Genomic DNA, 25,459 nt, shown 5'->3' with positions numbered 1-25,459 from the left:
GAGAGAGAGAGATTGATTCAGCTTTTCATCTTCAACTGAGTGTTCGTACAGGTGAACACCTTGCACACTCCCACAGGATACAACAAAGTTTTCCCGTGGCTTCAGACTGAGCAAGTGCAACTGTGTGTGACGTGTGAAGTGGGTGTGACACGTTATACACCAGAGGAAACGAATGTGACGATGCAGTATTTGGGTGTGACGGACGTTACACATCCAGTTACAAGTGTGACGGTTGCAGCAAGTGGGTGTGACAGACGTTACACATCCGGGGACAAGTGTGATAGGGTAGCGTGTGGGTGTGACAGACGTTACCAGCCCTAAGCAACAAGGGGGAGTGGGGTACGTCACCACCTCCTGCGCCCGTCCGTTGGCACTCAGGCGGCCCGTGACTCACGATGGCACCCGCCTGGGTGGGCGGGGCAGCCGGGGAACTATAAAGTTCAAGGGTACGAGGGGTATCAGGGCAAGACCAAGGGGACCTGGGACAGACCAGAGACCTGAGATAGCAATGAGACCTGAGACAACAAGAGGACCTGAGACTGAATGGTGACCTGGGACAGAAGTGCGACATGTATTGGAATGAGGACCTGACACTTGATAAGGAATTGTGACAATGATCTAGGACAGAAAAGGGGACTTGGAGGCCTGAGATAGCCATGGGACCCATAACAGATGGATAAGGATGGTAGCACTGGGACTTGTGACCCAGGGATAATAGGAACGAGATGCGTTGCTCAGGAATAGATGATGGAGAGAGACATAATCAGAGTAGGAGAGGAGACACAAGTGGGAATAACAGACATAGTAAATGTTAGAGAAGGGATATGGCACATGACAACCAGGGATGATGAGGAACCCTTTCATCTCAGGCGCAGGAGGACAACAGGAGGATGTGAGGCTGAAAACCTGGGGCAGGAGGCGAGGAAGGTGTACCACGAACAGCGGGAAGATTAACAAGAAACACTGAAGGTGTGCAAGCCAAAATGGGTCATTATTCGTGGGAAAAATCTTTACTTAAGAAGCTCAAGGTGCTTGAGAAGTTATACAAGAACTATGAATATCTAGTGTCTTTACTTACCAGAAGACGTTGAAACCATCAAGAGCATCTACGAAAACCTTCAACTTTACGTACCTGAGGAGAGAGGAAAAGATTTTCAATAAATGTGATGAAACTACAAAATTTGCATTTGTATCTACCTACGTCTCTGATACACAGAGAAACAACACAAGAGTGCCAGTGTAAGCGACACTGACCGTAACGTCGCACACCACTCACCGTGGGAGTTAAATATGCAAATGAGCAACGTGGTGAGGACCCCGCGTGCCAGCTTACCAACGGTCGACCAGCTAGTGCCACTGATACTGACAGTTTGAAGTGCGTGCCACGCACCTCGTGGGGCGAACACAGGGGATGTCAGGCGGGGAGATTGGGGAGGGGGCGGGGGAGAGTGATGAGGGGAGGGGAGTGTGGAGTGAGGGACCCTGGTTATGAAACATGACCTGAGGGTAATGATACTTTCTGCCCACTGGGAGGGGGAGGGGTTGGAGGCTGTAATCCTATTGCGCTACAGCCCACAGGATGAACAACGGCAGCACAATAAACAAGCTGACGGCAGAATCTAAGATCATCCTCCAGACAGAATCTCTTTTGACCACACTTACCATCCTCTTACCGTATCTTCCCCACTTGACCTCCATGTTATTTTCATAGACCATTGCTCTGTTATTCGGTCCTTTACCACATGTATTTCTGTAACGGGACAACTTCATTTCACCCTCTTTATCCTCAGTATGTTTCTCTTCCCAGTTGCTTCACTTCTTCCTCCCTTGTACTTCCTCATCGTCACTCATTTCCAACGTAAATATTTCTTTTTTCGTTAATTCTTCCAGAGGACAACACTACGGTACCGACCCATCCTGCAACCTTATACCCATTCCTATCCCCCTACGTCATCAGGATGGTAGTACTTCCGTGGGCGGCAAACAATTAATGACAGGCGTCTCAGGGAAGTGACCGCAAGTGACGTAGACCAAATTCCGGATTCTGCCTCACTTATCCTCGGTTCTTAGGTTCCCTAGGCGGCTGGTGCTGCTGTCTACAGCACAGAGACAAACAAGAGAGATCCAGCTCTCGCCCTGGGCGGGAGTCACCCGAGTAACGGAAGCGGTGCCCGGAGCCAGCCATGTGGTGCTGGTGGCGGCCGACGCTGGGTGCCAGGCGGGGAGAGCCCTGCCCGCCTCAGGTCCTCCCCGCCACACACTACCTGTCACAGCTGTTGCCCTGGACCATATGAGTGGTGGACTTAGTCCTCTCACTGAGTGTACTGTCTTCATCTGGGAGTTATATTTCAGCCTGACGGCACGACCTTTGGATATGACTGCATGACCTCAGACCTGACCAGGACAACGGCTAGGACATCGTCTCCAAGTCATATCGTCGTTCTCAAGATGTTAAGAATTGCCTTAAGTGCATTATAAAGTGCTTATCATACACTTATGACCTAACAACTAAGTGATTATCTGATGGATCGACTGCGCACTGCGGTTGGTGAGGTACTTCCTTGATAGAACTTGTGAATAAGTGGAGTTGTGTGATTTGCGGGTGGAACACGAATGTTATGTATACGAAGGATTAGAGTGAATATGATATACCACAACACCGTCAAGGCTGTGCAGTGTTTGTGCATGAAGTGACTCATCTGATTATATCATGTCAGCCGTTATAGTTTACCTTATTCATTCATCTGGTCGACAGCTGTCACTTCTCGACCAATAGGTAGGAAAGTATATGCATGTGTGGCCTTCGGTGACCTTGTGACCCGCCCTCTCACTATATAAACAAAACTTGACAAGCACGGGACGTCAGCCGAGACTAACCCAGTCTTGTCAATGGATCAGTTAAGGAAATAATAATGAGTTGCTTCCGGGATCCTGGAGTGAGAGGACACGACCTCACTGTGTACCTCGACAGGCCGCGGTGTTGTCTTGTGTGAGGCTTATTTATGATGGGTTACCAGCCCGGTTGTATTCCTTTATGATTGTCTATATCATTCCTGTAAGATGCAAGCTTGTTGTATTACGTACGCAGGTCAAATATCCTCGGCTCTTTTCTCTGCATTCTGTGTCCTGTTTGTGGACGTAACACGAAGCATGACGGACTTGTCTGTTATTTTCAATGGAGCTTCCTGTCCAAGTTTCTTGTGAAATGCTTTCGAGATATCCTACTGGAATGTGGCACAGATGCTGACGTAAGCTGTCATTGGACACAACTAGACTCATTTACAAGCTACTTCATTATGGGGACACGGCACTCCTTCAGATTTAACTTTTTAATGTTTTCGATCTATAATTTGCTGTGGTTTCAACAAGAGGCAGCCTCACCCTCTGGGAAGGACAAGAGGCAGCCTCACCCTCTGGGAAGGACTTTCGGTTACTGATCATTGTAACATATTAGTTGATTCGGCTCATTTTGTAATGTATTCTCTACAGTAGCTTGTATAGCAGCGCTCACGTGTACGAGAACTGAAATAATACCATGTCTTGTTTATTGTTGAGTGCATATGATAATGTGCCTTCATACTTAGAGTGTACATACAGTCTACGTCATGTTCTGTGAACATTTGCTTGTGTGCGTGCTAGTGGAGGAGTGTGTGTACATCCGGCCTGCTACGCGGTGTCACAAAAATCAGATACGCTCCTCGCGACCACTTCCTGAACCACCTCACCCTTAACAACCGGACGGGGAGAAAAAATGGTTTACCGTGCCTGCCTGGTGCCCTAAACCAGTAGTTCTTAACTTTTTTTCTAGATTTTCCGAGACCCAAATTTCGGTCACTTGGGCTCGCCCGGAGACTCACTCGTACCTTCAAATAGTATCTTGAGAAATTACTAAAAAAAATGATGTAAACAGGACCTGGTCATTCCATGAGGACCTGGACCTAACCCAGGGCCTGATCATCATCCCAGGAGGCCCTGGACCAAGCCCAGGACCTGCATCCCTGGAGGCCGTAGAAGGTGGACCCATCAGGTGTGGTACAGCTCAGGGCTAAAGGGCGGGGCGCGTCCATGGATATCCTCGTCAACAATTAGGGCGGAATTTTGAAGTACTTAGTTCGTAAACGAACGAACAGTGAAGGAAATGTGGTCAACAGAGCGGGTAGACTTTTGATAAGATTAAAGAATGAAGTAATCAGTGATATTATACGTAGTAACTTTGAAGAACATTTAATGTATACCATTGAAACTTTACATTATTACTGATAAGCAAAGATGACCATCAGAGTCCCTAGCGGGGGTGGTCATACATGAATATATGAGGGCAATGGGAGCAGCCCTGACCGCCAGGGAGAAGGACGGGTATCAAGCCGCTGCCTGCAGTTGACAGTCAGTTACCTGATACCAGCCCGTCATTAATCACCGAGCCGATCCTCTATTAATCACGACCCTGCCTCTCCCTCCTGCTCCGCATACCTGACTGTCACCTTGACCTCACTCGACCTTACCACCCACCTCCACACACCTGACCCGCACTTCATGCCGTCTACTGATAGCAAAAATATTACTAAGAGGAAAATCTTAGTTATTTCGTCCATCAGTTCAGTTACAAAACCGACGAAATGTATTCCATTCTTGATATTTATGTCTGGGAATAACAGTGAAGAGATATGATCAATATGAGCCCCCCCCCTCCCCCCCCACCCCCACACACACACACAAAGGTGGTGAGGTAAGGTAAACTTACGACAATCTTAACTTTGCGATGAAATTAAATTGAGAATTGGGTTCCTACAAAAGCTTTCTTCGTGCTGGCGTATGGGCTGCCTCTCCTCTGGCCACACTTACACTAAAATACCTGACCATGTCGTCATTACCGTGGGAGGAGCTCTGATCTCTATGATTCCCTTGATAGTCTAGTGTCCTCGACCTCTGACGGCCGTCGTGCCCTCTCGCCTCGCTTATGATTACCATTTCTTCTCATGATGACTTCAACCATTGAGGAGAGAAGACAGAACCAGAGTTTCCCCATTGACTTGTTCATGATTCACTACAGGTTTTAAGCATGACGCCACGACCCGTGATCATGACGCTACGACCCATATAGTCTTGACGATAAGACGTTTTACCACAATGGGACGACCCATGATCGCTCCGGTAAGTCCCTTCCCCACGACCGCAAGACCCCTAAGTTTGATGGCCTGGCCTTTGACCTAACCCTATAGCATCAGGTCAGAGGTCAGGCCACCATGAACAAGGGTCGCACAGTCGTGCTCAAGGGGTCGCAAACGTTGTCAGTGATTAAGAAACTAAACCGAGTCAGACACCATGAGCCGACGATCACCGAGTGGGGTTGGCCATTTTGGTGTGTGAGCTGTGGAAGGGGGAACGTGTTACCTTCACTCATGGCTCAACCATAGACAATTTCTTCATCGATTCTCAGGAGCTTAATCTCTGAGGATTAACGACCACCAGTGAGATTAACTGTGGGATTGTCTTAATCTTAGTATCTTACTTTTAATGCACTTTCTAATTTCCCTGAATCTCATGTAAACACTTTTTTCTACTTCTTTATAATGACTACATATTAAGTCCTTTTTATTTCTTACCAATTCATGCAGGTATCGTATAAAATTTCAATGACGTATCATCCTAAGTCATTTCATATATAGGTTTTAACGTAGCCAATAGATATGTACGTATATATGTGTGACACTGTACATCCTTCCCTCCATAAGGTAATGTCATGAAATATGGCACAAGTTCGAACGTTGGCTACGTCCGGAAACCACCGCAGGTTTCCTTTTAGGACAAGATTTTTCGTTTTTAATTCCCATCATTAAACAATGAGGATGAGGCTCGACACCCAACTGTACTTCCACCTACATTAAGAGGGAAGTTTCAGATTATCTGGGAGGTTATCACGGGTGCAGAAAACCTTGGCATCTGCCACGTGACAAATTCTACTTTACACATGTTCAACACACATGTAATATTTCCAGACTCGAAGTTAAGTTGCTCTCTCGGGTGAGCAGACGATCAACACATTGGCCCACTGGGGTAATATTTCTCACGGGATTTATTACAAGTAAAAATGGCCTCAACAGTTGATTCAGACGAAATCATTTGTGTTGCAAGCCTAGGTACAGCTCCACCCCGCGAACTGCACACTTCCTCCACTCCACCCATTATCCCCCCCTCCACTCCACTCCCTGCAGGTTACACAGAACCCCTACCACTACGACCATCCCTTGCATAACATAGTTCCTCATCACCACCATACCTAACTTCAGTACCAGCACAACGCCTGCAAACTATACATAGCCCCTCTCTGTAGCCACTACTAAGGGCTGTGGAGTTTCCATTACCCTACTACCACCGTTCCATATGGTGAGACGGTCAGTTTCCAGTACCCTACCACCACCGTGCCCTTTGGTGAGGCACTCAGAGTTCCTGTACGAATTCGTAAGAGCCAAACAGTTTCCTGTGCCACACCACCACCACTTTACCACAGCACACCTGGTGTCTGTGGTACAGGCTACACACACAAGAGCCGGGTAGACATCACAAATAACTAATGACGTCAGTAACTCGTTATTGCAATTCTGACGCAACTCCATTAATCTGCATCGTAAGTCTTAAGCTCAACCTGACGTATATCTTGAGATGTTTTATTCATTAGAATGACTTTTGCTATACAGTACCTATAATGATCATATCAAAACTTTTGTTATATGGTAGTTATCATGATCATATTGCAAAGATCGTCTTACGAGAAAGAAAAAGGAAGAAGAATGTTACTTCCATATGTGTTGTACCACAACCTTTACTATGTGGGTCACAGTGAGTGTGTGTGTGTGTTAAGTGTTGTGATAACCTCGCACTTTCCTGAGGAGCTGATAACATCTCCGCCCCACGACCATCTCTTCCTTGAGAACTGGCTACCACCCTCACCCCACCCTTTATCCTGACCTACCTACTCTCACCCAACCCCGACTCACCGACCCAACTATAAGATGTAAACAAAGTCTTGTCTACTCTGCTTACCGTCAGCAACCATAGCGCTCACTGGTGGTTTGGTTGGCTTCATTAGTTCCACTTACAGTAGGTCGTGAGGATGGGATGGGTATCTCTAATGTCTCAAACTGCGTCGTTACTAAAGTGTCAAGTGATTTTAATCTAATAACTGATGACATTAGCAAGTTAAGGTCTCGTGCTGAGGACAACCTTGATATTCCATTGTCGTGTTGAAGTTTTCGGACACAAAAAGAAAGTTATGAAGTCATTTATTGTATTCCTGACAAGACAACAAAGACGAGTCATAACCAGGTTCCCAACTGCAAAAACTTAATGAAATTTGGTCATCATTATTTCAGTTTTGCCAGTAACAGTGGCCACTACATTGTGCAGACCAGCCTCATCGTTCGTGCACAGATGGATTACAAAGGTCACAAACGGTCTTAGTCAGACTGTGTGTGATGATAATGTCAGATCCTACAAAGTTGGTTCATTACATCAGCTTAAACCTTTCCTAATATAGTAGTTGGCTTATCTGTTTGATGCGAAGTGTGGAGACCTGAGTGGGTCAATTATCTTATCATGAAGTTATTTTTCTGCTGTTTTGTATGTTCTGGACTTCCTTGTTCCTAGTTAACAGAAGTGGTTTATTCATATCGCGGGAATGTATCCACATTTTGTGTCTAGTCTGTAAACTTACAGTGTGAAAGACTAAGCTTATGTAATGATCCAACTTTGTAACAAGTTATATATTGAGTAGCTGACCACTGAGGTCTGACAGAGACTTTGTGACTTCTGTAATCCTTTTGCCCTACCGCTCACAGGATGAACAGGGACGGCAAAGTAAACTTGCCTGCTTACACAGACAAAATCAAATAATTGGAATCGAATACCAAGACTAGATACTGTACCTCGCGAATGTATTCGGCTAGGGGCCTATATTTTCATCATGGGACTGAATCCTCACATTCACTATATGTTTGGAGTAAGCTGAGTAGGCCTGTGTGTGGTGAGTGGCTGTTTCTATTCACCGAGTGTCTGACGAACATCTCTTGTGTGTGCTGGCTGCATACCGACCCTTGCTGCCCTGATGAGAATGTTTGACGCTTTCCCAGTCAGCCTGGGAGTGAGGGAGGCAGGTGCACACGTACTCCCTTAATCCACCGAGGGCAGTGATACCATCCTGTAGACACGACCTTTGGATATGATGGCAGGGCTACTGCCCTGAGCCTTAAGGATGAGGTCAAAGGTCAAACAATCATACCCAAGGATTGTATGACAGTGCTCAAAGGTAGTTGTAAAGGGCCGCAGGGTCGTACTTAAGAGGCAAACAAGAAGACCATTGCACGTCCTGTAATATGGCCCACATCATAGCTGGTCAGGTACGCTATGTAAGGCTTCTTGAGAAAGCTTCACTAAAGAGTCCAGTGTTTCGGAGGTTTCTTGTTATGCATCAAACAATATGGATCTCGGATAATTGCATGAATAAGACCAGTACGTATATCCGAACATGGACTTGTATTTCTTAAATACCAGACATTTTTCGTACACGACCCAAGTTCAACAACACAACTTCTCTTAACATTTAAAGTTTTCCGAAAACAGAAGATGAGCGACGGCTCAGGCTGTGTGTGTGTGTAGTCTGCCTCGAGAATTCTTATGCACGAGTCTAGATAGGGGAATGTGTCAATAATGTTTGCCGACGAAGGAGAAACTATTTGAGAAAAAATAAACGCAACATTACTTGTTTTCCATCTCGTCTGCCTGTCTGTAGACGTGCCCACTTACTGATTATTTTGGTTGTCATTAACCTCAGTCAGAGTGGAAATAAAGTGCAAATTCATCGCTTAAACCTCACGTTCTGTAAACAGCCAGTGATGTACAGTCATATCTCTCACATACTTGCTGCGCCATCCCTCCCAGGTTGTCGGAGGTGAGGTTCCTCCCCAGGGACCACACCAGAGACGCTAACACATTCGGGAAGGTAACCTTCCTCACAAATGGAATGACGAATCGTCCGCTTTTTTTTTTTTTTTTTAACTTCCCTGACACTTGCTTTGTTACCATACCGCCTTTTGTAGTCCCTAAACACCGCTGAGTTGTTGAATAAGCGTGTGTGGGAGAGGAGCACTTGGGGGTACAGGAGGTGCTTAAGTAAACGGTTAGGTGATGTAACTTCTGATCCAACAACCTTCCCAGTCTTTCGTAATATGATGTTCCAGTGATTCTTTCCATGATTTGCTCATCAGTCAAATTTTGAGATCTCTCCATATCTTCCTCCGACTTATTTATTCGTTATACATCCGCTACTGGTACTGTTTTCTTCGTTGTAAGGATTCTTCATGATAATCATTCTTGACTTCTCAAGACTTATGTTGCTATTATACATTGTATACATAAGGTGTAGTGGAAATTACCTGAACCCTAGCAAACAATATGTTCAAACTGAAGGCCAAGCAAGAGACTTTATCATTTCCTTATTTTGACGATTATCTCATCAACTCGATTTCCAGAGTTCAGTGGACTTTGCGGGAGCGATGACAGTACACTTGATAGTACTTATACTTTCCAGATCTGATAACTGGTTTTTGTGCAAACATCGCCCGTCAAGGCGAGAGAAATAATCAAGTTATGATTTTGAATAGATCAATCACACATACAAAACCCTGAATGGCACGGTCACTAACCGACGATAAATGATTACTCCAAACTAACTTGGCAGTAAAGGAAGCCTGTGAACTATCAAGAATGAAATCCAATGTTCCTATAAATACAATACGAGAAAACGATGTAGACATCTGGGGCTCAAAACTTGAACTCACGATGTGCAAGTGTTCGAAACATTATGGTTCACATACAGGCAAGATATCTGAAAACTCGAGTGATGAATTTTTACCTCCAGTGTACTTGACCAGCCTGGTTGTGGAGGGTAAGCAGGCCCGCGGGCAGCGACATCAAACAACCTGATGGTACCACTTAGGATCTTGGTCCCAGACCGAACTGCTGTGGTAAAGACGATCCTCCACAATGATACAAAGTTCGGTATATGACATGTTTTGATACTTTCACCCATGAACAGTCGAGTCTTAAATGCGAATACTAACTTCACCCTCTTTATTCCCAACGTCTTACAAAGTGAGAGGTTCGTAAGCATTAAGTATTCAACCCAGTGAATGACGTAAAAATTAAACGCTGACATGTAATACAAGACATGAAGGTCGGGAATAAAGTATACGGAGGCATGAAATGAGAGTCAGGGAGACACGAGTGAGAGAACAAAGATCTCCCCGACAGAGATAATTCCATGAAGGGCTTAGTACGGGGCCGCTCGCTGGAGGAAGGGCCACCAGGAGGGTTCACCTACGCAAACGTCCTCCTCTGCGTCCTTCTCCCTCCGCCATCAGTTATGACCCTTCCCCATAACCTCCCCTCACTCCAGAATAAACACAGATGTGTTGGTGACACTTAAAGCAGTTGGATAGCTCTATGAACCTTTTATGTTGTTAGAGTGGCTGGATTGTGTGAAAGACTACCTGCATGACTAGAGTGACTTTGTACCTAACCTTATGCTATTGTGGCTGAGAACATCCTTCTGAATTGCGGTTAATCTTCCTGTACTTCACTGGCGCAGACTGAGTACCATACATAAGCTGCCAGCGTCAGTTTTCTCCCGGGGTTGTAATCATTAATAGCTGATACAACTTAAAGCATACAGTCATAGGCACAACAGGAAGGAGTGTGGGAAGGTGTAACCAGCATCAGTATAACCTGCAAAGAAAACTTGTTTGAGAACCTGTTGACATTCACTCACCTCGAGCTTCGGAGTTGGTGTAGGTTGGCTTGAGCTTCCTGCAGCTGTTTCTCCTTCTGCAGGACTGTCTCTTTAGCCTGCCGCAGGTCTTCCCATGCCTCCGTCAACCTGCTGCGGCTCTCCTCCAGGATACGGCGCGTCTCTGCCATTTCCATGACGAGGGCGTGGTTATCGTAATGAGCTTTTTCCAGGGCAGTGTGGGCAGCTTGTAGGTTGAGCTTGGCTCCACGCAGGTCAGCCTCTCGCTCCTGTAGCTGTCCTACCGTCTGCTGAAGGTCAACCTGCATCGCCTCCCGCTCCTCCCTAGCAGTCTGCAGCGCCTCGTAAGTTGACTGCAGTTCAGCCTCGACGGACAAGTCCCCAGATATGAATGCCGTGTTGAGTGGGTCATCCGGGGAACTTGGTCGCTTGGGCTTCTGTAGCATTGAGGTAGGTGCCTGAGGGTGTCCCGCCCTTGGGACGGGAGTTTGGAGATGTCCCTCCCCTGGGACGGGTGTTTGGGGAGGACTCGTCTCAGGGACGGATATTTTGGGGGGTCCGTTCCCGGGACGGGTGTCTGGGGCAGTCCCACCCTTGGGACAGGTGTTTGTGGAGGTTCCGCCCCTGGGACGGGTGTCTGCGGGGTTGCTGCGGGAGTCTCGGGCGTTTCTGTAGCGAGGGCGGGGCGGCTCAGCTCGGTAAGCTGCCTCACGAGGTCGTCGATGGTGTCCTCTTCGTCAGTCAGAGACAATTCGTGAGGGGAGGCTCCCTGACGTGGCTTTGCCCCTCGTTTAACTCTGACCTGTAGAGCCAGATTTTCGGCGTCGGAGCTCTGAAGGGCGATACGCATGTCTTCAATTACCTCTCGCAAGCAATGCAGCTCTTGCTCTAGCAGGAGAACTTGTTGCTGAAGGTAAGGAATCTCAGCTTTGAAGGACTTTGTCGAGATGTTAGAGTTACGATCAACGTGGGACATCTGTCGACACTTAGAACACACGATCCCAGTGGCGGGACACTCGTCGATGGGTTGCGCCTCATCGTCGTCCATCTTGGCACTCATCTCTGCAAGGCTACGTGAAATATTCTCTAATACGTCATAGCGACGCTGAATACGGACCACTGACGTTACAAGCCGCTGGTTACTGGGTCGTCTGACAGCCAGCGGCAACAGGCTCTCTGCCTTTGCACTACGGATGAATCTTTCGCACAGTTTGTCGTGGAACTCATTCAAACTAAGATGTAATGGGCACTTCACGTCCGTCAGCTTGCTTGCACTTATCATCGAGCCATTCAGGGACCCATGAAGCGTTAGATTTGAACCTACACACTGACATTTCTGCACTGTTCCTGCTCTTTCCTCACTGCCCTCTTCCGTCAGTCCGAGGACCTGACACAAAACCTCGAAGTCCTGAGTACTCACCTTACCCGTTCCCGACTGATCCAGGTACCCAAACACTTCCTCGATATATTGATCAATGCCCAGAGCTAATACTATAACCTCGTTCCTTGGGAACTCGGCAATATTCAAGTTGTAATTCAAGGCTGCCTTCAGCCACGGGTTCTCGATCTACTTGTGTCGATCCCTTACGAATGTTCATATAAACATTGTCTTTACTGTTTCTATGAATATCGCTAGAATACCCGACACAAACATCGTTTTCTAACTTCCCCTCATGACAGACGTCCTGAGTGTCACTCCCATCCCCTCTGTCCCTCACCACACTCTGGGTCTCCTGTGTTCCAGTCTTCCCGGCCTCCTCACCACACCCCTCTGAGCGACAGTTGTCTCGCCCTGAGTCACAGCTACTGACGCTGCCGAGGACCACATTCTCGGAACTACTGCTTACACTGTTCTCGTCACCATCACTGATATGGTTTGTGGTGCCAGTATTGGCACAGTTCTGACTGTCACTGGCAGTGTTCCCTGTGTTCACATGAGCAGACGCACCTACACAACTTCGGGGAAGGTTTACATACCTACATGAATTACTAAAATCGCTTTTTCTCTCGTCCACATTTGCTCCACTAACCTGACATTCTACCTTCACTTCTGATCGCTCACTGGAGGTGGAGTGAGTCTCAACAGAGCTGCCCAGGCGCTCCTGTGTGACATCTTGTCTCACGCAGGTAGGTCGTTCCTCTGTACGGTTATCCCTCTGGGTCGTTGAGGTCTGCTTGTAGTCGTCTGAACTGTGAGAACCAAGTCTCTTAGCTTGCGACTGGGAGCACGACCCTTTCCTCTCAGTCATTAGGGCATCTTTCGGTGCCGTGTTGGTTTTCGCTTTCGAGTTGTCTTTCGACTTCGTTCTCCTCCAGCCCAGGAAAGGTGACTTGGGATTCTGTGCTTACTGTTGTTATTGTTATTGTTGTTGTTGTTTGGTGGTGGAGTGGTTGTCTGATCGACGGGGGTGAGGGATCCTTCGCTGCTGGAGCGAGGACGGGATTTCTTATTAGAGAATGATCGAGACCTGAGGACCGCCCGCATGCCCGCCACCAGTCCTCGAGCGCCGCCGCCCACGCCTGTTGACCGCCCCTGCTCCATACCTGCCGCACACCTGCAGGAGAAGAAGGAAGATGATTAAATATCATGAGGGAAGAAAGAATCTGGATTGGTCGATGTCTCTGTAAACCCTTAGTTGATAATGCAAACTACACGATACACCTGATCAATGTGTGACCTGATACTAAAGCCATTACAGTTACTGTAGTGACAGTGATACATAATTTCCTCAGACATACAAAAGATACAGAGTAAAATGCATCACTAGTGGAAGGTTTGGCCTCTCTCAGGTCTGATCAGTTACAGGGATAGGCGTAGCATGTACCTCCTGCCACTCATCCATCTCACCCATACGCAAATTTCAGTCACGATAAAGATGCTGGCAAGGGTCCCGTCTAGCTATTGTATATAGGTACTGTATCATGACTGTTCACAGGTTAACTGTGCTTTTTCTTAAGACACTGCACAATACCTCACAAATAAGGTAATGTAAACTGATTGTTATGTCACTGCACAGTACCTCACAGAGAAGGCACTGTGCAATGTAAGGGCTGCAGAGTAACAAGGCAATATTAACCAAGACCTGAGGTTTGTGATAATACTTGTCAGTCATTCCCTCTTTATTTCTGTGAACAAAATGAATAGATTAATGATTTGAGCTTTACGACAGGTCACGTGATTCATAGCAATTAAGGGAAAGGCAAAACACAGTTTTTTTTAAAGTTTTATGGTTATAAAAACATCACCTACAGCTTCTATCACAAGTCCTGCCCCCAAAACGATAATTGCTAACAGTGATATTCCTAATCCTAGTTGTTAATGTTAACATCATAAATAATCAGTAACGTTGATAACATAAATGCGAACACGAGGCCAAAGACGGAAACATATGTAAGGAATCGGAGCAGGTGCAGCACGCGTCCGAACGGCTACTCACCTGTGCAAACTCACACTCCTGGGGCTCCACCCACCTTGTTATGATTTGCCTTTTTTTTTTGTTTGTGGCTGCGAGTTTTTGTTGTAAGTTGATGCGATAGTGATAACTTGGGTTTTATATGGAGTCATTTACAGACTTGTTACGTTAGTTGCCTCACGAGGAGCTAGAAGGATCTACTGTCTCACGTTGGTTGAAATACAAACGAGACTGAGAGGCTGGAAGCAAAACGGTGTTGGGTGAAGACAACCCTTATCTTACCTTGTTTTCCTGTGATAAAACGTTATCTTTACGGATCAGTTAGATCTGCCCTCTAGTCCAGGATGTTGTCTTTAAGTCTGGAGTATCTCGAGACCAAATACCCAACCTGCTGTGGTCAAGACTGACCCACAAGGATCAGGTGTCGTGCTCACCCTCACCTACTCTGTATGATGTAGTGGGAAGCTGAGTCGTCATTCACACTTCATGAGACCCAAGTTGTGCTAGAACTGACCTGGCGAGACATGATATTCAGGTCTGATGTCAGTACCTGTAGGGAGGCACAGGAGGCACTCCACACAAACTAGGGTTTATTTAATCCTCCCTCTCGCGTTGTGACGTGTGCCTTCTGACACTCAAGTAAACGGGGTAGTCAAGGTGATTGCTGGTTCCAAAATATTTATGATATTACGAGTTAATTCATTATACTACTGCAGTTATACTACTGGGTTAACTCGTCATAGTCATATTGCTGGGGTTAACTCGTTATACTGAAATTTATCCTAGAATCCAAATTATGTCTATTCTGATAATTTTGTTAACCAACGAGATTTTTTTTAGGTACGTTCCGGCGTCCCGTGTCCATCTTAGGACGAGAAAACTCACCTTAGAACAGGTAATTTAGGATAGCACGAATCACCATTCTGGGCGGCAATCACCATCTTGAACGAATCATTACTACAGCACTGGAACCCGCGCCTAGAGGAAGGATTCCACCTGTGAGAACCTGGAGTTTGCCTGAGAACTGGGACTACCTCTTTTGTTCACACAAAGGCCAACGGTGGGTAAGGATGTCACGAGAAGCTGGCGATAACAAGCCATAGGACGCGCCCTCAGGACTGTTTACTCGTGGATCATTAGACATCCATTATCGTCTACATACCAGAGGAGAACTGTCGGAAACGAGGGATGGGGAGAGAGGAGAGAAGGGGAGGAGGCTGGGGGTTGGCGAGGGAAAGGCGTCGCTCACGTTAAGAATGTAGCACCAGAGACGGTTCAGGGGACATATGGAGGAAGCCATGAGTACTTCACAACACAAGTCAACCCCCGCTAGCGATCTGACACCATTACCGCACATGATGAACTAAACAACGGTTCGACTTCTCTGATCCAAGTGATAACCGTTCCATAAAGGTTTACGGTTACAGCCGCTACACCTATTGGGTAATTCATCCTTCACCGGCTGCTGATGGACGTATACTGGCTGGCTGCTGACGCAAGGGATATCAACCTTGACCCTTGGAGCACCATGATACGATCCTTAGACCATCATGGTGCGAACCTGGAGCACAATCCTTGAGCATGATTGTACGAACCTGGAGCACCACAGCACGACCCACGGAAATGACGTTGCCATATTTGAACACGTACAAACAATCCTTGATCATTACTGCACTATCTCTGAGCACGACGATGCGAACCCCTGAGTACAACACTTGGGTATGATATAATGACAATTGAAATGGCCCTTAGAATTTAGGTCAAAGGTCATGTTATCATACCTAAGGTAATGGACAATACACTTTTTTTTCATTAAAATCCCCACTTGCTCATGAGCCAATCCCAGATGAATGAAAATTAGACATTTATATAGACCAAATCTGGCCTCACACGAATACAAACACGATCAATTTTACGACCACATTCCCCTTATAACCGGTCAAATATCAAACATTCTATTCCAGTAAACATTCCTGTGTAGTGTGACATGTTATGAAGTTATTAACGGATACGTCATTATGAAAAACCAACACAAAATGATCTGTATGAGTCATGTTTATCATGACTACTTCTTAACCTCACATTAGGGGAAACTCAGCTGTCTGAGAGATGGCTGGCTATCGGAGTTCAATCAAGTACGCGACCCAGTTATCACGAGGTTATCATACGGATTAAGTACGAGATTGATAACATTCTACTGTCTGAAGTAGCTAGTTGTCTCGTCAGTAGGAGAGGTTTAGAGTTCTCGAGAGATGAGAGAGAGAGAGACTGTTGGCTCTTGTTGAAGGGTCATGTGTATACTGTACAGTGTAGCGAGATGTAGTTTTTATATCCCCTTCTGGCATATGGTATCCCTCTTCTTTAGGCATATTGAATCCCTTTCAGATATATGAATAGCGTTTTATATAACTATGAACTGATGCTCTGGTAGTATTATCTAAGATATGTTCGCAATCTAATATTTTGTATGGTAAATTCTACCCACGAAAAACTGAAAAACTAAAAACAAATGATGTTACGTTGGATTCTACGGTGCGCTTCTGAACCACTTTGTATATCGTTGTCCTAAACCCGGTTTATATTTGCTACAGAACCTGGGTATTGCCACAGTATATTGTGAGTGGAGGAAGGGGACCAGACATGTATGAGTGACGGATCCTCACACAACACTTACATCAAAATCTATATTTTTTTTTTTACCTAACTTTCAAAGACATCAGTGTGTGTTTATAAGTACCTATTCTGCACTCATGGCTACCCTATCTGCGTGCGTAAATAATTAATTGAATAAATAAATGAATAATGGATCACTGGACTTAGGCAGCCAATCGGCTGAAAATAAACAGTTGAAGTATTACAGATGATATAAATCTGGGAAGTCATGATAGTCACTTGTTAACTAATCATACAAGATGTTAACCTTATGGTGAGCTGGTGTGTGTGTGTGTGTGTGTGTGTGTGTGTGTGTGTGTGTGTGTGTGTGTGTGTGTGTGTTTGCTAACTCTCTAATGTTGCCTGATCGTCCAGTTACGTGCGACTATGATCTTTAGTTCCCGTTATATACTTTGTTCTTGTTGTACAAGTATAACATGATCAACCTCTTATTCATCATCCACATATAATTCCCTCAGTCTCTGCGTCAGTCTGTACCATCAAACTATTTTCTAGCAATATACGCTAAGATTATGTATTTGAATTCTACAAGAATTAAACATTTTGTAAAGACCCAACATCATGTTTACGTGTTGTCCTCCATCAGAACCTTAACCACAGGACAGCACCGACCACCTACTTTCCTCCCGAATATTATTTGCCAAAATTTTCTCCCTCTCTGTAGACCGCTTTACATTCCATCTCCCTCCCTCTCACCACAGTAATCCCGCTAGTGAAACCTAAGAGCCGCCGCCGTCCAACCTCCCGATACCTTCTGTGGCCGTTGGTGACGGATCCTGAGCTATGTATGACCCACACTCTGGGGAGACGCTCGGACGGTGGATATGGTAGACCGAGTAGAGATGGAGGGACTTGCTGGGGTATAGTGTGGGTGCAGAGGAAACTTAAGACTGATAAGACATCATAATAGTAATATGTGTGTGTGTGTGTGTGTGTGTGTGTGTGAAACCTGGGGATTAGCAAGTACTTACACTAGAAGTGCGAGTGTGGAAGACATGATTGGTGTAGAGATTAGAGCTGGTTGAGTGCAGGTGTATGTGTGGTAGAGGGACTTGACGAACAAGGAAGAGTCAGGGAATGGCGTGAGACGCAGGAATACCATGGGAACGTGGTGCGACCTAAAGTTGGTGTTGCGCTGAGAACGAAAACGTCGACAATCAGGGAACAAACGTGAGGTCTGAGAATGGGAAACTAGAAGAGAAACTGGTCATTCGTAGTTGTCTACCCCAGCCCATCTTTCAGGAGGTACCTGCCACTTTACGGTGTCTGATCCTTTGTTCTACGGCAGGATCTCTTGCCTCTCGCCTGGGTGGATACTCAGGCAGGTCACGGTGAGGGAGGCAGGCAAGGTATCTACAGAAGGATCATCTGCTTAACCCACTCTTAAACGTCTGGATGTTGAACTACAGCTCTGTCTGTGAGTCTGCTTTTCTAACTGCGTTCTTTCCTCTCCTCCTCTCCATTCCACTCTCTTTCCCTCTCCCACACAACAGACTGGCTCCGTCCACCGGCCCATCACCAAAGCCTCACTTCCGACAGGTTTACCGCCCCGCTGTTAGTCGAGTCTACCTGAGGCGGACCTCCACTACCTGAGGGTCGGCTCCGCTCTTTGAGAGACGGTGGCCACACTGTGTCAAGTGATGGTGGTAGAAACTCAATTATCATTCCTATGGTGACTGGTGGTGCTCTTGGCTGTAAATACGAGAGTAGGCAACGAGCTTAGTACTGAGGGAAAGAATTTTTTAATCGATTGAAGTTCTAAATTGGTAACCTTGTCTTGGTAGTGTTACATCACCCTTAACACATACACAGACACTTCTCTCATGCATTCATCTTCCATTTGAATAGTACGCTGCATTACCACACAATACCTGGGTAGCCTATCCCCCGGCAGCCGGCACAGTAGGTGGTGCAGCGCAGGCGTGAGGCGTCGGAGGCTGCGCACAACGAATGCTTAACGTTGGAGAGAATTAGAGTAATATGTGTTTATTCGCTGGGTTTGTGGGCGGCGTTAAGTAGACGTGTTCATTTGCGATGTATGTTCTCTCATTCTGAACACTGCTGTTCTCTCAGAAATGAAAATCTAATCTTACGAAAACTTCTCAATAACGGAAGATTCTGATTCTGCCATACGTGCGTCACAGTGGATGCTGGCATTCCCTTGCCAAGGACATGTTGTATTCACCTGTCGTGGTTGTTGGTTGCAGGCCAGTGTGGGTGCCGGCCGATAGGTTCGGGGTGTTGGTTACGGTTGTTACGAGCTTACCGTGTTTTCCTGAAATTATTTATCGTAATTCGTTGCAAAATTCGAATCAAGCTGACAGTGTCCGAATTTGATGCCCAGTGACCTGCAACAGCTTATATATTTATTTCTCCCTACAGAATACGAGAACTCTAAGGAAAAACTGAGTTTTGACCGTGTTGGACGGCTACAGCAGCTGTCCCCTAGGGGAGTGGTATCATAGGAAGAGTTATAGTAATTACACTAACACAGGTGAGATGAGGTTTCCAGCAAATGGATCAAATGTTATTTCATCTAACCTCACAGTATATTTCTGTTTAGTTTTGAAAAGAATGACAACAACACAGTGTGGCTTGTATTCACTGCTGCACATGGAAAATTAGAAAGCTTTTGTACGCGATGAATATCCTTCAAATGTGACAGATTAACTGATGATCATGCTGGTTCTGCATGAACTCCTCGTGTATTACGTCGGCCAGATATTATCAGGGCGTGTCCGACCAGCGAACTCATCAATGCATCAGGAGACGGAGTCTCTCCTCTACCCAGGCCGGACCTTCGTTCCTCCCCTCCAGGAACTTTCCAACCGACGATAAACCATCTTTATACCGCCAGGTAAGGAGCAGAAGAGGGCCGGCCTCCCGCCCCCTGCAGGGCTTACGACCCACAGGTATCATCGTCCGAGGCGTCAATTCAATATAATGCTTCTAGGTGAGCCGATCTACGCGAGAACATTAACATAATGTATCAGCCTCTCTGGCGGGATGGTCCGCGCTGCACATGGTTGTGTCAGGCATACGCTTGAGATCCTGGAACCTTTAAGATGGAATATCGGAATACTTTATGAAGACTTAACGATTACGTCGTTACCTTCATAGTGTGATGAACGTAATTCTTACGCCGCCATCAACAACGTCCCTGCATCAAAATGGGAAACTTCTCTGATGTTCAGAAAGTTTATTACAACGATCTGTTCTACGGTCATACTAAAACAAAAAAAAATTCATGTAGAACCTCAAAATCCACGAGTCTAACCGTAGCAATGGACGATCCCATGATGCGTGGGAGCACACGAGAGGAACAGATGATGCAAGACTTAACACATGGTCTGTGATGACGTTATCTGCTACAGGACAGAAGTGTCATCCTCAGTTAATTATGTATATAGACAAAGATAAGTTTGTACAACAGAAGGGTAACCACATAGATCAGTACATGGGTCCTGAAAACCAAAAGACGGCGCCATGGGTCCAGCTGCAGGAATAGTCAGCCCATGTATCTACAGTCAACGGTAGACGGTCCAATGGGTCCAGCTGCAGTGATGGTCAGCCCATGAAACTTAAAGCCGTGGCAGACGGTCCCATGGGTCAGCTGTAGCGAAACAAGAGACAGCAACGAACTGTTCAGGAACGTAGCCGCAGAAAGGGACGAGCCATGGATCGACCCTCATGGAAATGTGGTCCATCGGTCTTGCTGCCATAAAGAGGGGCGGGGTGCTGGTTCAGCCGCCACAGCAGCGTGGGGCAGGCACCAGAGGGGTGTGGGTGGTTGGGCATGACCGACCTCACTCGTCAGGTCCAGCCGCTGCCAGCTCGGTTCCCCACTAACGATCCTCGCTAGGTCAGGTTACTGCCAAGATGTGATGGACACAAAGGTAACCTCACTTGCTTCATGGGGCTTTATTTCATAGTACAAAAATATTACTTTTTTTCGTGATATTATCATCCATCAGTATCCTCCCCTACAACCAACCCCTAGTCTTTCCCCCATCATATTTCCCCTACGTATGATCCCGCACCTCAACAAAGGGCATTGAATCGACTGTGGATGACGACAGCTTTTGTGGTAATTTTGTCGTATTGTTCAAAATGAGAGGCTTGATGTTCTGTGGTCATTCACCAAGTGGCCCACTGAACACATGGCGTGGTGTTAACAGAATAACGACTGATCAACTTGTTCTGCGTACATCACTGCTACACAGATGATAAACTAAAACATCCATTACATTTGTTCTGAAAGACAAACATTGGGATTGACCTGTTCAGAATTTTTGATAATTATTATTTCCGATTGTTCAAGGTTATATTATCTTTTTCTTTCGCTTTTTTCCCCTCTTTCCGTCGTCAGACGCGTCTCCCACCCTATCGCAACATATGTGCTGTCCCAAGTCCAGCCTTGTTAACCATTATTCTTCAGTCCCTCGCCAGCCGCCCAGCAAGATCAGAACGTCAGAACAATGACTTCAATAATGTACCAGTGCGGTATGAATCCAAGCCGTTCACTACTTTCCGGTGACAACCATCCAATACACAGGCATACATCACACACAGCCTTAGGATTCACGGATAAGAGAGCGTGTGTAGCACTGGTCCGGTGACGTCGGCATCAAGGTTTAATGATCCTGCTATTGGCGCCACATACACTGGAGTTCCCTTGTGCCACACCTATAATGGTAAACGGATCTGATCGTGTTGCTTTCACTTTGTTATCTTTTTAATTCTTTTGCATATTTATGATGAGGCCACTCGCAAGTCAACCCGTTATAGTTAATTAGATCTTTCGAGGCTTTATACGATTTTGTTAATTCACATCATTACTCCTGTTCTGAGCTAGTGTCTTGGCCTGTAGGGACGTAAACCATGGGACTTCTGGAATCTATAGTAAGGAGTGTCACAAACTATACTGAGCAAGGAGTAAGTATGTCAGGCGACAGCCAGATGTATTTTTTTTCAAATTGATCTCATGGCTGGGTCAGGGTCGCCGCCTTCATATATGGCTATCATTCGGTGTCCAACGGACTGTTTCTGTAGGAAGAATTTTTACTCGTCTTCTTGGTTAATATATTCTGAATATCAGCTCTTTTTCCGGGGTATTGATCCTCTGGGCTGAAGATCAAACACTCATCAGATGAGGCAAGTCTGGCTAAGAGGGTTAGCTCATTGATGAGGCAGTAATTCTGACGGATGGCCAAGTGGTGTCCAATTTAGATCTACATGATAGTGACCTTCGCCTATAATGCTCGTGTGTCCGGGATAATGCTGCCTCGTGGCTCCACTTCCCCTGGGGCAAGTATTCTCTTCTTAAGAATCTGATTTAATTTCTTTATGTATTTTTTGTAGATGTCTAACAGCAATGATCGGCGCTCGAAACTAAAACCTTCTGAACTAGTGTTTTATACCACGCTTCTGAGATGATAATACTGGTGAGGGATTATATAGGAGGAAGTAGGTGGAGGCAAGACCAGAGCATCATACAGTGGGTACAGTACTCCAGTTGTGTGTTGCATGGGGTGAGGAGCAACCTGGCATGGGGAGAAGAGGGCAGGATTGTTGAGCATGGGGAGAAGAGGGCAGGGCAATCAGGCGTGTGGAGAGGCGGTTATAACGCTACCAGCTCATCTGAAGAGGAGCTTCATCTGTGTTTGTTATCTTCATTACCCATACTTGGCAAAAGCCTCATATTGCAGCTTGTTAGTACTCACATACACCACAGTCGCCTTTATCATACAAAACCGTAAATTCTAAAGTAATAAACATGGCGAGACGTTTCATTCTCGTACGGCAACGTCACTTAGGATATAAGTATGTGATGACGTCAGGCTTATTATTCTGTGCAGGCAACAGTGGGAGGTGGGTGGGTGGATGGGTGACGTAGGAGGCGCGTGGGGGGAGGGGGTAAAGGTGTCACTAGCCACGTCCTCTTTAGGCTAGCTAGCAACACAACCTGTACCTGACTGCCTCGCTCACTTTGCACCTCGACCAACTCCTCAAGACATAAGCAACTTCCATCTTGTCCTAGGGTATATAAGGCCGACTTTTTCTATTTTCACGGTAATCATGGTGACCATGTGCAGCAGAACAAACACTTGGTAACCATGAGCAGCAGAACATATAAATAGTACCTATGAGCAGCAGAACAAACACGTGGGGACCATGTGCAGCAGAACACACACATGTTGACCATGTGCAGCAGAACACACACATGTTGACCATGTGCAGCAGAACAAACACAAGCACGCTCGCATGAGTCACCCAGAAGTTTTGAAATCATTTACGTAAGTGTTCGTCCGGTAAAACGGAAAGAATTGAATATCTTGACATCTGCTCAGCGCTCTTGTCTACAAGAACGGCACTTAGTCAGACGCTCATCATGCGTGTTAGGCTACACGTATCTGATGAACTCGTAGGTGGCCCGAGGGCAGGCGAGGTACAGCTAATTCAGAGATAATGTGTGTGTGTGTGTGTGTGTGTGTGTGTGTGTGTGTGTGTGTGTGTGTGTGTGTGTGTGCGGGAGGTCAGGTGTGACTCAGTCGCTCGCCGGGTCCCGCAGCTTTCTACTGGACCTGATCCACCAGTCTTTTTTGTTCTTCCGGAGTAATGTACTAATTACGAGGCCCTTTTTTGTCTTACTCTAGGTATACCTCATACTGATGAGAGAGACAGCTACGTGTTGTTAGAAGGCTTACTAGGTATACCTCAACTTCTCGCAAGAAACAGCAACGTCCTGTCTCTTACAAAATGTTTACCCAGGTATCTAACCCTCGTATGAGAGATATCGTACAGTGAAATAAGATCACATAATACACTGAATAATCTGTTCATTATTCTTGAATTTCACTCGCAGTAAAGGATACAAACTCGTGGGTAAACGTTTTATCTCGAATGAGGCGAAGTACTTTATCCTCAGTAGGATAGCTAACCTGTACAGTGTGCTGCTGTGGACGATGTCATCTGCAGGATGTACAGACTCTGATGTGAATGCACAATGCATCGACAACTGACGATCACGGAAACGGAAAATGTATGATTATGATCTTACGAAATTCTCGATAAAATATTACAAACAGCCGTGCCTCATGTGGTTGTTTTCTGGCGTGGCCTCTTATGAAGCAAACAGCTACAGTTCAGTCGATCAAACAAGCAGAGTATCATCAGGAAACTTAAATCATTTCCTACTTCTCCCAGACACCAACATTTACTGAAGATCCTCTTAGTTAACCAGTTAAGTTCTAGCTGCTCTCTCTCTCTCTCTCTCTCTCTCTCTCTCTCTCTCTCTCGGGCATACAGACCGCTGGAATAATCATAATTATGTGGTCAGTTCTTGTCTGGACCTGTGTGGCGGTGACCAGCACACCTCACACCTCCACTGCCTCTCGTCCAGTCCCCAGCCACCTGCTCATGGTGTGTCATACGGCCTCTGGACTTCCCCTCATCCCACAGCCAGGCACATGCAACTCACTCTGCTTCTGTTCAGTGTGTGTGGTGCACTGTGGTGTGCACCACACACACACACACACACACTGAACAGCCAAACATCTGCAGTGCATTTCATTCTTCATTAGTTCCATGACTAATATATTACACGGAGGTTGACGTATTGGCTCAGTACTGGTTTACTACAACACCCAGTTATCGTCCTTTTACCTCTTAGAAAAAATACTAAACAATCACATGATAAATTAAATATTATTCACTCAGAGAAAGACATCAGTATTCCTGTCACCCACACAGTTTCCCTTCCATCCGCTCAAACCGCCGCTCGGCGGGGCGTCACGAACCAAACCCAAGGTGGTCAGGCTGGGCTGATGGCCGTCAGGGTGACCGCGCTGCTCCGTCCTCTCCCATATCTACGGTAACATGTCTATGTTTGATCAGAACCAACACTGGAAGGTTACTATTGCTGCTTGTGACACCAGGAACATCCAGTGAACACACACACACACACACACACACACACACACACACACACACACACACACACACACTTCATATGAACCAGAATATCCGTGTAGACGGACTTCATCATAAAAGGCAGTCGAAATAACAGTTTGGAAGCGTCCCGAGATCCTTCACTTTCCTCACTGACGAGGTAAAGAAGCTGAACTACTGGGAACGACTTAAATCCCTGATGTGTATCGAGGCTGAACGCAGATGGGAGACGTATAACATCAACAACCGGAAAATCCTCGAGGGTATGGCGCCAAACCTTCGGTCAAAAGTCATCCCCTCGCTGCACGACGTGCAGTTTTACCCCTAAGATCATAAGGGGTCATCAACAAGTAATGAAAAACTGCCTTGAACATCCCGATCCCAGAACTCTTCATCACATAACCTGCGGCACTCAGAGCTGTACACTGGAGAGATGTCAAAAGTCGCCGGAGAAGTTACATGGGTTGCAGGTTGTGACTCGTGACAGCCTGGTCGGCCAATTTGCTAACTCAGTAGACTGGGCGTAGCCCGAACTGTAGGGGGTAGAAGACCTAAGTGTAAGCCAGGTATGAACTTACATACATGATACAAACGAGGAATATCTACTACCCACACTGACACA

At 46.2% G+C, this 25,459-nt stretch overlaps 1 protein-coding gene across 1 annotated transcript in view; it reads right to left on the bottom strand.

The window, feature by feature from the left end:
* The window catches only part of LOC139763403 (uncharacterized), a 61,511-nt gene extending 49,374 nt beyond the window's left edge, over window positions 1-12,137 (bottom strand). Inside the window, exon 1 of the mRNA XM_071689411.1 lies at window positions 10,823-12,137. Coding sequence (XP_071545512.1) covers window positions 10,823-11,247 — 425 coding nt within the window. The 5' untranslated portion in view covers window positions 11,248-12,137. The remainder of the gene's footprint in view (window positions 1-10,822) is intronic.
* Between the last annotated feature and the right edge of the window lie 13,322 nt (window positions 12,138-25,459).

This window comes from Panulirus ornatus, chromosome 47 (assembly GCF_036320965.1).
Source record: "Panulirus ornatus isolate Po-2019 chromosome 47, ASM3632096v1, whole genome shotgun sequence".
In the NCBI taxonomy this organism is placed as follows: domain Eukaryota; kingdom Metazoa; phylum Arthropoda; class Malacostraca; order Decapoda; family Palinuridae; genus Panulirus; species Panulirus ornatus.
Note: the sequence above shows the minus strand (reverse complement) of the source record. Positions and strands in the feature narration are given on the sequence as shown.